Below are 17,203 nucleotides of genomic sequence, written 5' to 3'. Positions count from 1 at the left end.
TATTATGTATATTATATTATGTATATTATATTACGTATATTATATTATGTATATTATGTATATTATATTATGTATATTATATTATGTATATTATAGTATGTATATTATGTATATTATATTATGTATATTATATTATGTATATTATATTACGTATATTATATTATGTATATTATATTATGTATATTACGTATATTATATTATGTATATTATGTATATTATGTATATTATATATGTATATTATATTATGTATATTATATTATTATATTATGTATATTATATTACGTATATTATATTATGTATATTATATTATGTATATTATATTACGTATATTATATTATGTATATTATATTATGTATATTATGTATATTATATTATGTATAACCTGTATAAAGACATTTAGAATCAGAAGAATTAACAGCGCTGAGCCGAAGGTTCATTTTCCAGTCACATTTATTCTCTTCTGATACACATGTTCTCAGCTCGAGGCTTTCATGGGTTCTATGAGGTTCCACAATGCTTACTAAAAAATAAATACAAGACAAAGTGTTCCACAGATCAGAAATATACAAAGCTTTGAAATCATTGTAAACTTTGAAAACATTTTTTTTTTTTTACATAAGAAACAATTCAACAACCTTTGTGACAAGTTATTGTATTTACAGGTTTGTACAAACAGATGAGACGGGATGATGTCGTACCTTAAGTTTCTTCTTCTTCTGATCGCTTTGTTTGTCACGTAAACGAGAAGAGAAACAGTTGGCACGCGCACGTGCTCGAGCCCCGACGCGTGCGGAGGATATTATTCAAGGGAGCGTCTCCAAACATCTCCAGGGACAGCAAGACACACGTGGAACTTCACAAACTTCAGTGCAATAAACAAAACCATCAAATAACAGGTTGGAATGAAGGTTCTGCGTCATGTGACTCTGTACGGAGCGTCTTTAAGGCCAAAATCAAGAGATATTTACAGTGTGCCTACAGGGACATAATGCCACAGATAATAATATTAATGTGAATATGTGGCACACATAGCTTATGACCTCTCGTGCCATCTTTTACTGACATTAATTCAAAAGTTGCTTTCCTATGTCTCTCTGCAGCGTCGGATATAAGATTTAAAAATGTCTCTTATAAACAAATCTGAATAAAATACGTTATTAATATCACCAGCGATTCATTGCATCCAAAGAGTTCAGATGATCTAAAAGGTGTAAGTTAGGGAGCGTCAGTTATAAAAATAAATATATTTAGATTAATGCGACACCACGGCAGGTTGTATTCTGACGGGAGAACATAGAGCAGCAAATGCTTCATCTGCAGCTGCACTTCAACCTACGTCGACCTCAAAACCCCAAAACTCCCACGAAACACTCCACATGCCGAGGCCCAAGCTGCCACTTACTGAGTAAAACAAGTTTCATCCTCCAACAACTCATAAACACACGAGTCAGCAAACCAGAAACACGTCTTTAAACACACACACACACACACACACCCTGCAGATCTCCTGCACCTCCTCCCACCTTCAGATCACGTGCTCACACTGCTCCTCCGATTGTCACGTTAGTGCTCGTCTGTGTCGCCTCTCGTTACTTATTGCATGAGCATTTTAAAAGTATTGTAATAGTGTCTTTAATATCATTTACAGTAAGTGAAATACAGAATATGAGGCTTCACATTGATTCCCACTGCTGTTCGTCACAGTGTTTGTCCAGATGAGTTCGGGATTATCACAAGTGTTTGTATAACTTGTAAGAATTGTGTTTAATTGCATAAGTATTCACAGAATACACCTGATGCATCTTTACACACTGAGATTAATGAAGGCTCGTCGGGCTGAAGGAAGGCTTGAAGATTCTTTAGAACCTGTTTTTATCATCATCATCAGAAGCTAAATGATCTGCTCTCTGACACTAAAGGTGTTCGTATCATAAGGATGTTTCTTAGACAAACTTTGAGTATAAAATATTTTTGAAAACAGGTAAAAATGTATCAACAGAATAACCAAAAGGAGACATCTATAACACTCAGCCACATGTTCATCCCTAAAGTTCACTATCAACCTCCTCAATATATTATATTAAATCCGCCGGTTCCCTACGTGGATCCCGGGGACGAGCGGTCGTCGTGAGGACTCCCGTCGGAGTTCTCCGCCTCGCCCTCGGAGATGGCCTGCATGGGCGCGGGGTACAGTCTGCTACGCGCGCTGTATCGGCTGCTGCTGGCGGGCGGAGGGATCCTGGAGCGGCCCTGCCTGGAGGCTGCAGATGGGGAGAAGGATCTGGGGGAGAAGCCCTCAGCGTTGGCTCTGGGGTAGGGGTTGCACAGCTGCTCCGGCTGCTGCAGGGGAGAGGCGGCGTCCTCGGGCTGCCGGGGGGACTCCAGCAGGGAATCTGCGGGAGACTTAGGAGCGACGGGGCTCCGGAGGATCTCCGTCGCTGACATGCGGTAACTGGACTCTGAGCGGCTGCCCTTCTTCAGCAGCAGCAGTTTGAACTCCTCGTTGGAGGTGCTGGACTTCTTGGCGTTCCTGAGGATGGCCCCGGAGGCTCGGTGCAGGCCCGGCGGGGTCCCGGCGGCAGGCGGGGGGGACACCAGTGAGACCGGGGAGCTCACGGTGCTGCTGGGTGGAGTGTTCCCCGAAGCAGCACCGAGCCGGCTCCTCGCGGTCAGCTCAGCTGAGTCCTTCCGGCCCAACACTTTCCTCTTGGACCTGCAGAGGAGACGTTTCAGTGAGAATAAGACACGCACACAAATACAGATAAAGCAGAAACTCACATCTCACATTTAAATACAAACATGAATTCATTCAATCTATTCTTTCATTTTGGATTGCAAAGCATTTAACGAGATTCATTAATTGATTTTTAAGTCTTTCTGCACGACAAAGCTGCAGGACACACACTAACATTCGTATTGTTCTTTATTTATCACACGTTTCTGTGATGAATGTTTGTTAATAATTAATATATAAAAACCTTTGCATGTTTTATAAAGCTGCTTCATGCACATTATATTTCTCTTTGGGGAGCCTGTCCTCCCGGATATGTTTGATATATATTTCGTTTGCATGAGTCTGGAGTTATAGGACGTGAAGGGTACTCTGTAAGGTTCCAGACTGCTCACCTGTGTATCATAGCGAACAGATCCTCGGTGGTGCGAGCTTTGCTGGGGGACAGAAACACGCTGTCGTCTTCCGGCTTGGACTCTTCGCTCAGAGACGACTCTGCAGGGTCCTCGGTGGAGTCTGTCAACACAAACATTTAATGTGCTGCCAACACTGTTCTACACCAGAGGAACATATATCCCCATAATGATATTATTTTATATAAGTTTATAATCTCAGATCATATTTAAATGTTTTTCTCTTAAACTTGTGAGTTTTTACTCACAATTTACTTTAATTTGAGAGAATATACACGTTTGTTTCTCGTAACTTTACTAATTTAATAACAGAGAACATTCACATTTAAAATAAAGTATTTTCTCATATATTTACATATATTTTTGACCTCCAGTTGCACAATCTACCTTTACTGAAGTCATCCTCGGCCTCTGCTGCAGACTCCTCCCTGCCTTCCTGAGAGGCTCCTGACGACTCCTGTTCTTCTCTGCTCTCTTCTTCGCTGATTGAACTCTCTTGCGGCGCCTCTGATTGGCCGTCAGTATCAGGCACTTTATCAAGACTGTAGGATCTCCTGGGTGAACTGTGCAGAGCAGAGAGAGGAGGACCTGCTTCTTCTTCTTCTTCTTCTTCTTCTTCTTCTTCTTCTTCTTCACTCTGCTCAGCTCTTTGCTGTATGAGCTCTGACTGCGAGCTGCAGTCTTCAGAGCAGACAGACGTTCCTACTGACTCTCTGCACGTCTCTCCTTCATGCCTGACGTCTGACGCCGGCTCGCTCTCTGCAGGAGCCTCTCTGTCCTGCTGGTCCCTCGCCTCACTCTCACACGCTGCTTCTTCGTCTGCAAGCTCTTCATTTGAGGTAAACACCGACTCACGCAAGCCCTTCAGCAGTGTGTGCTGTGAGCTGTGCAGCTCCTTAGATTCTGTGCAGGAGCGTGTGCTCCTTAAGTCCACAGGGGGGCACTTGAGTGTGGACGTGGTTTTGTCCTCGTGGCTTCCTTCAGGCTCCTTGCTGAAGGAGCGGAGCTGTACCGAGTGCAGCACTGTGGGTGTGATGCACATGGGACGAGGGGTGAACTCCTCGGACTGAGCGCGTTGCTTGTTTTGCTGGAGGATGTGTATTTGGGGCCCGTGAGCTGCAGCCTTGTTGCAGACACTGTGAAGGGCACTTAGGTCGAGGTGGGACGGGGGGATTATTGGCAGCTCCAGGTCTCTCCTGGGGGCTCCCCAGGGGGCTCCGTCCCTGCAGGAGAGCGACTGCAGCGACGACAGCGACGACAGAGACGACTTCCTCTCCGGGACTTTGGGCTTCCTCTTGCCGCTGGACGGTGACAGCGGTCCAGGAAAGAAGGCGGAGGGGAATGAGGAGGTGGGGGTTTCTGACTGACTGGAGTAGCCGCTGGAGGGGCTGGCCAGGCCCGCTAGCTTCTCTGGAGACGTTAGCTTGAAGTCTCCGTCCACTGACGGCATGGAGGGGGTGGTGGCTCTGGAGCCAGACTGGGACGTCTGGGACTCGGAGCTCTCCTGCGACTTGATGCACTCGATAACAGTCGTACCCGTCGCCGTGCTCGAGTTTGACAAAGAGCGGTACGGATCGCTGGATTTCAAATCGTTCAGGAGCCACAGATCTGCATAGTCCGACTGTACAACCCCCTCGTCTTTAAACGAATGTGCGTGTGTGGAGCTGAACACGCCCAAGTCGGGCAGGTCAGCGGAACCCTCCACGCCCCACCCCACCAGAGGAGAGCTGTCCAGTCCTGCAGACAGCACCAGCTGCAGCCTCCTCTCCTTGGAAGACAGAGGACACATACTCTTTGGTTCTGTGTTGTCGGGGATGTGTCCCTCACTGCATATCTTTCTTAAGGATGAACTCCTCTTCGGCGGACATGGCCTCGCCTTTGGTTTCCTCAGAGAGAGGCAGCGCCTCCCCAGAGTCATGTGACCACTGAAGTCAGCCAGGCCGTAGTCAGAGCCGGGGGCTGCATAGTTATAGGTGAAGCTTCTGCTCCCTTCGATACCGCAGTCAAAGTGCATTGAGGTGTAGTAGCCTTCAGTGTCTACGGAGTAATGAGAGACCGTGTCAGCTTTCTCCGACGGCGGCTTGTCGGAGAAGCTGCTCTCACAGGTGGCCATGCTGGTGAAGCTGGGGCAGCCCAGGCTGCTCTCAGCCTCCCTGCTGGGCTCAGGGTCCGTGTGGGGGGTAACTCCACTCCCCCTCGATGGGAGAGCTGACCCCCGCTTCCTCTAATAAGTCCATAGCTGTGGAGGAGAAGGAGCCTGCGCGCTGCGTCCTGAGACCCTGGTAGTGGTCCAGCATGAAGCCGGCGTGCTCGTCGCTGATGTGAGTGGCGGCGTTGAGCGAGAGCTCAGAGTCGCAGTGCGAGGAGCCCGTCAGCAGGGGGGAGGCTGCGGGGGGGATTGTTTCTGACGTCTGTGACGGGCAGGTGGAGCTGCTCCCGCTCCAGTTCCCGCTGGAGGACTGGTGGTCGTCCTTGTGGTCCAGCTGGCCCCCCAGCACGCCTGCAGCAGAGACGGAGTGCACGGGGCTGCTGAAGGTGTCGGAGCTGGAGGAGATCTCGCAGCTGCCCATGAGGGTCTTCCTGGGCGACCTGCAGCTCTGCATCCAGCTGTGCTCCGGACTCTGGTGCGCCAACATGGCCCGGTCGTCCATGCTCTCTTCTTCATCTTTCAGAATCAGCTCCCCAGGTCCAGGCAGGAAGTCCTCAGCGTCGAAGGGGGAGAGCTCCTCCTCGTCGTCGCTGTCGTTCTGCCCGTTGTCGATCATCCGGCTCCCGTCTCGGGGAAGGCTGCGGGAGCGCAGGCGTGCGCCCACAGAGGCGGAGAACATGGCGCTGTCCGGCAGGCACAGGATGTTTCCTGCAGAGTGGGAGAGCGAGAGGGAGACTCCCTGGCCTCTCTGCGCCCTGATCCTCCTCCGAGATGGCGCTCCGGAGATCAAACAGTCTTCTGTCTGGCAGCCCGAGTCTCTGGTGCTGAGATGGCCGGCTAGCTGCTCGTTGGAGGGAGCGACGTTGGGACTGGAGTGAACTATCACGGTCCGCTCTCTGGAACCTGGAGAGTCGTCGGAGTCTGGAGAGGAACAAGAGGAGCATGAACATCAGGAGGTACAGAAGCTGAAACTGCCTTCAGCTTCTGTGACAGCAGGAACCTCCTCCCGTGTTAAAGTCAATACTTCAGCATCGGATGCTCAGTTTGAATCCTGAAGAACAAGCTCTTCACTGCAGCTGCTGTTCAAACATTTACTGATTCAGTTCTCTTGCATTTGTTTTGTGTTTATTATGCGATGTATATGTTTGGCATCATTGTAAATCAGGTTTCCTATCTTAAAGCAAAGTGCATTTAAACCTTTTTAATGAACTTCAACACCAATCTTCTGCTTTTCGGATGTGAGACAATAATGTGAGAGGCAGTTGGAACATTATTTAAAACAATATATAGATGTTAATATTCTATACGATTCATAAAATCCTGCCTCTCATGTAAAAATGTATTTAAGACATTTTAATACCAATTAAGACGTTATTTTTAGATCCACAGGAACCCTGTCGAACTTTCTCTCAAGGATCTATCGAGATTAAAGAGTTCTTTAAACGTATATTTCTGTGTTTCTCTGCGTGTCCTTCCCGTCTCTCTCTTCCTGTCATCTCTACCGTCGGCTAATAAAAACATGAAATGGCCCAAAAATATCTTTAAACAAAGAATAAACTCTGAAAATATCCCTCTCGACTTCATGTCTCTTATATTTATGTCGACGTCCCACAAAGCACAAAGATGCACTACATTATGTTACTTGTTTTTAAAGAACTTCATGCTCACAGAAATCTTTAAAGGTAAAATCTGTTCAGCCAAGATCAAGAATGGTTCATAGACATTATTTATATTATTACAATTTTTGTAAAATGTTATTTTATTTTATTTAAATTGTAAAATATTCTATTTTAGGTTATTTTATTAATCACATACTTTATTGTATTTAAATTCTAAAATTGTATTCGATTTTATTGTTATTTTAATAATATAGTTATAATTTCTCGCTGTTTTACTAATATTACTGTTATAATAGCTTTTAAATCTATTTGATTAAATGGTCATTAATGTTATAGCCTCGCCATAAGATCTTTTTAACATCTTTTCTGTTTCTAAACTTGCTCTTGTGTCTTATTTTCAGCACTAAACTGTATGAATGAGATTTGAATGTCTCTGTTTTACTATAAGCAGCATTGTCTGTGATTAAGAAACACAAACATCACAGCAGACATGTTTCTGCAGGTTGAACTACATTTGAAAGCCTTTGACAGTCTCGGTGAGTTACGTACCTAAATCCTGCTGCACCTGTCGGGGAACGCCGGTGACCGTCCTCCGTCTCCTCAGCTTCCTCCTCCTCTGAAGCACAGACTGCGAGTGAACCAGCGAGCAGCGCACACTAGCATCTCTGTCAAAGCCGACGCCTGCAACAGAGACGGGACATCTGAGGAATCTTTGATGAGCAGCAACCAAAACGAGCACTTGGCTGAACTAAATGAGATGTTGTAGAAACATCTTTCAGGAGAGCAGAGGAGTCACAGGGAGTCGCTGACATTATCCAACGTGGAGAAAGAGTGGAAGCCTTTAGCCAGAACAAGGAAAAGTTTATTACCCGAAGTAAAGATCCTGCTTTCTTCCTCAGTGTGTGTGTGTGTGTGTGTGTGTGTGTGTGTGTGTGTGTGTGTGTTATATGACTCCCATGTGATGCAGGTCAGGCCTTTCAGCTCCATAGCAATCGCTGGACTTTGCTTACAATGTGCATTTGTCCCGTGGACTGCGTGTGACTCAGCCCGCGTCGGCGTAAGAACTCTTCCTTTGGGTCGATGTGAGCAAATCGGCCTTTCCAACAATCAGGACTCAACTAATTGGGATTCATGTCACAGCCTCTCGCAGTCACAGGCACAAAGACAGAAACAGGCTCAGAGCATGACTTGCACATGGATAGGGATTCTCTGTGACGTCTTTAACAATGATTCCATACTTTTATTAATGTTAATTATTTTCATGTTGGTGGAGCTTACGTGTTACTGTGGGGATTGTTTAATTTATTATCATTATTATTCAGTGGCGGGCCGTTCACACCTAGGCCTTCAGTGATGTCCTACAGTCCTACCTGAATTATTCCCCCTCTTAATACCGTCATTATGACGCCATGGCTCTAGAAACTATACATGTAGACAGAACGCAGTATAACCGGGCGTTGCATCACCCTAACAACAGAGTTATATTAATATTTAGAAACATTTAGTTGTAGCATTCCCAGCAGTACAATGTGCAGCGCCTCTCGGAGGCTGTGAGCCGGGGGTACCGCTCGTAGTTAGTCATTTGGAAGTGGCGGACAAACCCTTTTCCCGGCTGTGATAGGCTCGCTAGCGTCGGGGTTGGCCGTTCTCTTCTCACGATGTCTAGCTTTTCTTGAAAATAGCGTTGTAATTATATCTGCGACCACATCGATCTCTTCTCCTCCTTCAGCCGTTGTGGGTTGAAAACAAACGGCTTGTAGAAATCTACACCAATTAGCTCGTTCAAAGTTAGCTAGCTCTGCATAGCTCGGCCTCTCAATAGTGCGTATCCAATCAAAAGACGTGCACGTGGCTGACGTTATCAGTAGGCCTGCCAGCTGGCCCCGGTGTCGCCAACTCGACATCTGATTGGTTAACGCCACAGTTTTGTCTCCGTTCACTTTAAGCGACAGGCGCTGTTGCTTCTGAAGGCCTCGGGGCAGATCTCTTGGACCCTGGCAACACATCATGCTGAAATATGATTGGATAAAAGCTCTAACATAAAGGCCAGCCCTCCAAATCTCCATCTGAGGCTGGAAGCAGCGCAACCAAGAGGAAAGCTATGAAATGAAGAGAATAGACTCTGGGGAATAATTTAATACATATTTGTGGAAAGAATATATAAAAATTAAATGTATATTCTGATGATGTTTAGGCCAGCAGAGAAGGCCTTGCTGGCCCTGACGGCCGGCCCTGTTATTATTTATGTTTATGTTTGTTAACTTCCATGAAATAATAATAAAATACTCTTATTAACTGAGATCGACTGCACTCTCATGTCTGTGCGCTGAATATGGCGACAGTTAGCTTAGCTTAGCATAAAGACTGGAAGCGGAGGGAAACAGCTGGCCTTGTTGTGCTGAATGTTCATATATATATATACATACAGTATATATATATATATATATATATATATATATATATATATATATATATATATTTATATACACATTATATATTTTTCTATCCTCTTGGACAGAACTAGGCTAGCTGTTTCCCTCTGCGGCCAGTCTTTATGCTAAGCTAAGCTAACCGTCTCCTGGGTCTACAGTTTGTATGGGACGCACATCCTAAACTGTTACAGGTTCTGGATCAAGAAATCAAATTAAGGCATAAATCAGACAAAATATATTTTTAAAAATGTTTCTTTTGACAACGAAGATCTAATATAAATAATAAATAAAGAATAAAGCCTCAGAACAGGAAACAGTTCGTCTGGCTCCACCAGACAAGACGTCTGTAACCCTTTAAAACACTAACTGTTGGTGTTATAAGTGAGACGTGTTCATGAAGGAGCTGCAAGACCATCAGTGTAGCACAGTGTGTGGATCTGTTGTGTGATACTGAGCTAAAGAACACTAGTTTAGCAGACAGAGACCCCCCCCCACAGTCAACAGATGTAAAACATAAAGCTTTAAATTTACCAGTCACATTAATGGGGATGACACATGAGGAGATGACTTGTGAGTTGGTTTTCATTCTCTCCTCGGGGGTGGGCAGCGGCAGAGCTTTAGACCAGTTAGTCTGCTTGTCCAGCGTGGTGGGGGTGTTAGGGATGGGAGACTTGTGCCGGTGACCTAAAGCCACCCCGTCAGAGTCGGGGTCAGAGGACACAGCCTGCAACAGATGGAGATTTGCATGGTTAGGTTGTTAAAGTGAGAAATGGTGCCGACATGAAGCTGAGCTTCAGGAGGGGAGTGTGTGGAGAGTTAAAGTCAGATTACACAGCTTGTGTTTCATGAGCCTACTGCAGACAGCAGGTCCAGACACACAAGACACACACACACGCCCTCACAGGACACACACACACACGCCCTCACACGACACACACACACACACGCTCTCACAGGAGCCCAGGTTCTTTAGAAGCTTTAGAGAGAAACTACTCTACAGGTTTCATGCAACAAGTAAAGTGAACAAAGTTAGAATCAGCGTTAGCAGCACCGACTGTTAGAGCTGAGAATCCAAACGTATGTTTAAGATATTAAAGCTTTCATATTTCAAAAGGTTCGATCAGCTGATTATGAAGAATGTAAACACACAAAGTCTCAGGATACCTGCAGCACTAACACTTTCTAGTTGCTTTTGAAGAAAGAGAACGTTTTAAAATCCCCTTCTGTAAGTTTCAGTCCATCTGAGAAGATCTCCATCTCACATGAATCCTGTTTTCCTTGCAGCCCCCCCACCGACTGTATCCAAGCTCGCAAAAATGTCACAGCGATAAAACCTTTGGCCGGCTGCAGAGCACATGTGATAAACACTAACTCTCCACTATCACAGTCACAGTCCTGATAACTTCTCACACTGATCCTGCAGGATGAAGCAGCTCTTAAGTTCTTACCTTGAGACTCCAACAGAGAACAACATGTGAAACTGGGAGTGAGTCTCAGCCCCCCCCCCCATTTAAAGCCAGCTCTGCAGCCTTTGTGCTCTCTGTTCCCAGCAGACCAATGAGACCCGAGAAAAAGAAAAAACACCCGGCCACAAAAGAAACCTGTTTCCTTGGAAACTTCTTCAAACTAGTAGAAGAAGAAAATGAAAGGAGAGTTTTTACAGCGTGTTTGTTTCAGGAGCAGAAGAAGAAACAAACAGGACGAGAGAGAAAAGGGAGTGGCAGTGTTTGGTGTGCGCCCCGGTGCACGGCACCAGGCACGATGTATTCTGAGGGAAAGAGAGAGAAACACGAGGATGTCGGCGCTCGCAGGGATGGGTGCATCGAGGAAACCGCAGCACAGAGGCATCATGGGTAATCACAGGCGAAAGCTTGCACCCTGTCATTAGAGAAAACCTGGCACACACACACACACACACACACACACACACACACACACACACATTCCTCACATACTGCACGAGAACGGTCTGACGTGGGATGAAACTTTAAAGTGCTCGACTTCAGTTTCACGTCTGGGCGGAGCAGGAAGCTGAGAACAGCTGATGAAGAGGGCGTGCACACAGAAGAGACTCATCATGTAACTTAGAAACAAGCAAACACACCAGAGGAGAGGAGTGTGAAGTAAAGTGTGAGAAGGAGCACACAGGAGGGGGAGGGGGGGGGAGGGAGGAGAGAGTGGAGGAGGGAGGAGGAGGAGAGGAGGTGGAGGGGAGGGAGTGGAGGAGGGGGAGGAGGAGGAGGTGGAGGAGAGGGAGGAGAGGGAGTGGTGAAGGGAGGAGAGGAAGGAGGAATAGGAGGATGAGGGAAGTAGGAGTAGGAGGAGGGAGGAGAAGGAGGGAGGATGGAGGAGGAGGGAAGTAAGAGGAGGAGGAGGGAGGATGGATTAGGGAGGAAGAGGAGGAGGAGGCAGGAGGGAGTAGGAGTAGAAAGATGAGGCAGGAGGAGGGAGGAGAGGAAGGAGGAAGAGGAGGAGGAGGGAGTAGGAGGAAGAGAAGGAGGGAGGATGGAGGAGGAGGGAGTAAGAGGAGGAGGAGGCAGGAGGGAGTAGGAGTAGAAGGATGAGGCAGGAGGAGGGAGGAGAGGAAGGAGGAAGAGGAGGAGGAGGGAGTAGGAGGAGGAGAAGGAGGGAGGATGGAGGAGGAGGGAGTAAGAGGAGGAGGAGGCAGGAGGGAGTAGGAGTAGAAGGATGAGGCAGGAGGAGGGAGTAGGAGGCGGAGGAATGAGGAGGAGGGAGGGGTCACTACCTTTCTGCTCCAGGGGAGAAACGGCAACATTCGGTGGGGGAGGAGGAGCGGGTGGATTCAAACTGAAGTGGCATAAACAAAAAAAGGACAACAAAACCAAAATAATGAACATGGAGATATTGACCATAAACAAACACGAAGACAAACAAAGAAACAGCTGATGGGCTGTGAAACACATTTGATGATGAGATGATGTCGTTTATTTATTCATTTATTCTCCAGGAGATCTACATCGAGTGCACACGAGACACATGTCCTGTTTACTTGACTGTGTGCTAACTGTGTGCTAACTGTGTGCTTACTGTATGCTAACTGTGTGCTATCTGTGTGCTTACTGTGTGCTAACTGTGTGCTAACTGTTTGCTAACTGTGTGCTTACTGTGTGCTAACTGTGTGCTTACTGTGTGCTAACTGTGTGCTAACTGTGTGCTTACTGTATGCTAACTGTGTGCTTACTGTGTGCTAACTGTGTGCTTACTGTATGCTAACTGTGTGCTATCTGTGTGCTTACTGTGTGCTAACTGTGTGCTAACTGTTTGCTAACTGTGTGCTTACTGTGTGCTAACTGTGTGCTTACTGTGTGCTAACTGTGTGCTAACTGTGTGCTTACTGTATGCTAACTGTGTGCTTACTGTGTGCTAACTGTGTGCTTACTGTATGCTAACTGTGTGCTAACTGTGTGCTAACTGTGTGCTTACTGTATGCTAACTGTGTGCTATCTGTGTGCTTACTGTGTGCTAACTGTGTGCTAACTGTGTGCTAACTGTGTGCTAACTGTGTGCTTACTGTGTGCTAACTGTGTGCTTACTGTATGCTAACTGTGTGCTAACTGTGTGCTAACTGTGTGCTAACTGTGTGCTAACTGTGTGCTTACTGTGTGCTAACTGTGTGCTTACTGTGTGCTAACTGTGTGCTAACTGTGTGCTTACTGTATGCTACTGTGTGCTAACTGTGTGCTAACTGTGTGCTAACTGTATGCTAACTGTGTGCTAACTGTGTGCTAACTGTGTGCTTACTGTGTGCTAACTGTGTGCAATTCAGTTTTTTAAGTGTGATCTGAATTGTTTTCTCTCCTGTGTTTGACTGAAGAACATGTGACAAAATGTTTTGCCAGGATCATCTTTATAAATTACTTATTTTTTGTTTTGCATTTGTAAAAGAAAAAGGGCAGGTGAATCTTTTGATGTAAGTGTTTGTTGTTGTAATACTCATGTTGGCCACAAGAGGCTGCACCACTCCCCATGTTCTAAATAAAGCCTTCATGTTTCCTTCCTTGGTTCCTTCCTCTTCATGCGCTCTAAACACAACGTACATTTAAAGTGTTCACAAGAAACATGAACAACTTCAATCAAACCAGAATGTATACCTCTCACTTGTCCCTCAGGGCTTCCGTAGACGCAGTTTTCTCTGTATAGAAAGTATAATAATATAATATAATCGTCATCTCACCGTTTCCAAGTTTGCGTCCCTCTGGACGATGTGTGTGGGGGGGTACATGGGCATCGGCGGCACCGCGGAGATGGAGATGGTGACTCTCCGCTCCCTGCTGCCCGATCGTCTCCTCTGGTGATCTGCAACAAGCATCATGGAAAACTGAAACGTTTCTGAAGCTGTGACAGTGAACAATAACTCTTTCAATGCACACGAGCGTGTGAAGCCGAAGCTCGAGGAGATAAGGAAGGAAGAGAAGAAGGAAGCATTGAAGCCTCTTTCTTCAGCGGCCATTGAATACTTCATTCACTCATCAGGAGAAAAACTCTATTTGACCTCCGGCCTGGTTACAAACTAAGACTTTAAGTTCTGACTCTGCAGCTGCTTTTACATTTCATAGAAGGATCTTTATGTGGATTATGTGTGCCATTATTCACGTTCATTATTTCTTCTATTGCTTATGTTTTGAATTTCTGGACTGCGCTCACAGGCAGGGTGCAGTTCCTACATACGTCCCCTAGATGGCAGAACAACACCAGGAAGTAGATCTTTATGGGGGAAGTTGCTGAATGGCTCACCTCGCTGCAGGGCCCACAGGCTGAGGTTGGCTCTCCTGTGGAGGTCTACAACACATGCTGGCCGTGTGGAGGGGTGGAAGATGTTCCTCTGCTGGTGCCAGGGGGCTCGGTAATGTGCCGTCAGTTTACTCTCCACATCCAGGTCAGACACCGCTGACAAACAGAGACGGAGCACAAATCAGACAAACACTCAGACGTGCATAGGGACAACAGGAAGACATCGATAGAGACACGGGGCAGAACTTATACTGGAGGTAAAGTCATTATTAATGAAGACAGAACAAAACATTTAGAGACAAACTTTGGACTGTTTGGAACTATGATGGACATGTGTCACACTTTTCAATCATTAACATCCCTAATTTGAACCTTGAAGTATTTTCCAGGTCCTCAGTCACAGTCCTGATAAACCACTGGATCATATCTCGTGCACGCCAACAGCTGCAATGGGAAAAAAACGTTCTTCCATCACAAGCTCGTCGGGTTCTGGAGACTTTTACATTTCCACTCTGAACTCAGACACACGAGAACTAAGGAGCTTCGTATGACAGGCGATGTGTTGCCATGAGAGCAGCTGAGAGTTAAACAGGTTTAAAGGTGGATTTATCTGAAGAACCGGTCTCTTGTTAGAGTAAGAGTAGAGTAGTAAACAACAGTTTACTAATGCTTCTACCTGCAGGACAACAGTTTACTAATGCTTCTACCTGCAGGACAACAGTTTACTAACGCTTCTACCTGCAGGACAACAGTTTACTCATGCTTCTACCTGCAGGACAACAGTTTACTAATGCTTCTACCTGCAGGACAACAGTTTACTCATGCTTCTACCTGCAGGACAACAGTTTACTCATGCTTCTACCTGCAGGACAACAGTTTTACTAACGCTTCTACCTGCAGGACAACAGTTTACTAACGCTTCTACCTGCAGGACAACAGTTTACTAACGCTTCTACCTGCAGGTCAACAGTTTACTAATGCTTCTACCTGCAGGACAACAGTTTACTAATGCTTCTACCTGCAGGACAACAGTTTACTAACGCTTCTACCTGCAGGACAACAGTTTACTAACGCTTCTACCTGCAGGACAACAGTTTACTACAGCTTCTACCTGCAGGACAACAGTTTACTAATGCTTCTACCTGCAGGTCAACAGTTTACTAACGCTTCGATCTGCAGGACAACAGTTTACTAACGCTTCTACCTGCAGGACAACAGTTTACTAACGCTTCTACCTGCAGGTCAACAGTTTACTAATGCTTCTACCTGCAGGACAACAGTTTACTAATGCTTCTACCTGCAGGACAACAGTTTACTAACGCTTCTACCTGCAGGTCAACAGTTTACTAACGCTTCTACCTGCAGGTCAACAGTTTACTAACGCTTCGATCTGCAGGACAACAGTTTACTAATGCTTCTACCTGCAGGTCAACAGTTTACTAACGCTTCGATCTGCAGGACAACAGTTTACTAACGCTTCTACCTGCAGGACAACAGTTTACTAACGCTTCTACCTGCAGGTCAACAGTTTACTAATGCTTCTACCTGCAGGACAACAGTTTACTAATGCTTCTACCTGCAGGACAACAGTTTACTAATGCTTCTACCTGCAGGTCAACAGTTTACTAACGCTTCTACCTGCAGGTCAACAGTTTACTAACGCTTCGATCTGCAGGACAACAGTTTACTAACGCTTCTACCTGCAGGACAACAGTTTACTAACGCTTCTACCTGCAGGACAACAGTTTACTAACGCTTCGATCTGCAGGACAACAGTTTTACTAACGCTTCGATCTGCAGGTCAACAGTTACTAACGCTTCTATCTGCAGGACAACAGTTTACTAACGCTTCGATCTGCAGGTCAACAGTTTACTACAGCTTCTACCTGCAGGACAACAGTTTACTAACGCTTCGATCTGCAGGTCAACAGTTTACTAACGCTTCTACCTGCAGGTCAACAGTTTACTAACGCTTCTACCTGCAGGTCAACAGTTTACTAACGCTTCTACCTGCAGGTCAACAGTTTACTACAGCTTCTACCTGCAGGTCAACAGTTTACTAACGCTTCTACCTGCAGGTCAACAGTTTACTAACGCTTCGATCTGCAGGACAACAGTTTACTAACGCTTCGATCTGCAGGTCAACAGTTTACTAACGCTTCTATCTGCAGGACAACAGTTTACTAACGCTTCTATCTGCTGCTAACTGATAATATTATAAAACTGATAATATTATAATACTAATAATATTATAATACTAATAATATTAATAATATTATAATAATAATCTTATACTTCTAATAATATTAATAATATTATCATAATACTATTATCATACTAATAATATTATAATATTATAATATTACCAGTTTTATAATATTATTAGTATTATAATATTATAATAATAATATTATAATACTAATAATCTTATAATCTTAATAATAATATTATCATACTAATAATCTTATAATATTACCAGTTTTATAATATTATTAGTATTATAATATTATAATAATATTATAATACTAATAATCTTATAATATTAATAATCTTATAATAAAAATATTTGTGCAGGTTCATCTGTATCTGCAGCTGTGCTCAGATACTTTAATCAATACACATGCAAAACATCTTTCTATCTTCAAACTACTTGAAATGAAGATGCATTCCTGCAGAGATGTTTTGTAGATATCAGCCCTCTGACTGACCCCCCCCCCCTCCCTGCTGAGATATGAACTGTTGGCCCTGCTGCGACCCCCACAATGCAACAGCAAACTAAATCTGACAACAACAACAACAACGAGGACACACACTGTGCTGGACTCTCACACAACTCTTCTTTTCACATCGCTCAATAAATCTGCAACTTCAGTAACTGACCTCTGAAGGGGGGGGGGGGTTAATGTCAGAGGCCATATGGGGAAACCCTTTAATGGGACAGTCGCTCAGCTGTTACCCCAATAAAGCCAAAGTCAACACATCAGCATGCAGCTTCCCTCCTCCTCCTCAGAGGAGCCACATGGCCTCAGGTGAGAAGAACAACAAGACTTTCCAGTGAATGAAGCGCTGCAGGACGTGTGTTAACGTTGTAGAAATAAAGTTCTGCT

At 45.2% G+C, this 17,203-nt stretch overlaps 1 protein-coding gene across 1 annotated transcript in view; it reads right to left on the bottom strand.

The window, feature by feature from the left end:
• Positions 1–432: 432 nt before the first annotated feature.
• Positions 433–17,203, bottom strand: part of LOC115004908 (Nance-Horan syndrome protein-like) — an 18,161-nt gene continuing 1,390 nt past the window's right edge. The window contains 10 exon segments of the mRNA XM_029426640.1: positions 433–2,713; positions 3,127–3,247; positions 3,532–5,323; positions 5,325–6,214; positions 7,462–7,593; positions 9,876–10,068; positions 12,091–12,107; positions 12,110–12,152; positions 13,540–13,661; positions 14,100–14,252. Of these exon segments, the coding sequence (XP_029282500.1) occupies positions 2,098–2,713; positions 3,127–3,247; positions 3,532–5,323; positions 5,325–6,214; positions 7,462–7,593; positions 9,876–10,068; positions 12,091–12,107; positions 12,110–12,152; positions 13,540–13,661; positions 14,100–14,252 (4,079 nt within the window). The 3' untranslated portion in view covers positions 433–2,097.

This window comes from Cottoperca gobio, unplaced genomic scaffold, assembly GCF_900634415.1.
Source record: "Cottoperca gobio unplaced genomic scaffold, fCotGob3.1 fCotGob3_220arrow_ctg1, whole genome shotgun sequence".
In the NCBI taxonomy this organism is placed as follows: Eukaryota; Metazoa; Chordata; class Actinopteri; order Perciformes; family Bovichtidae; genus Cottoperca; species Cottoperca gobio.
This window is presented reverse-complemented; position numbering and strand designations above follow the sequence as displayed.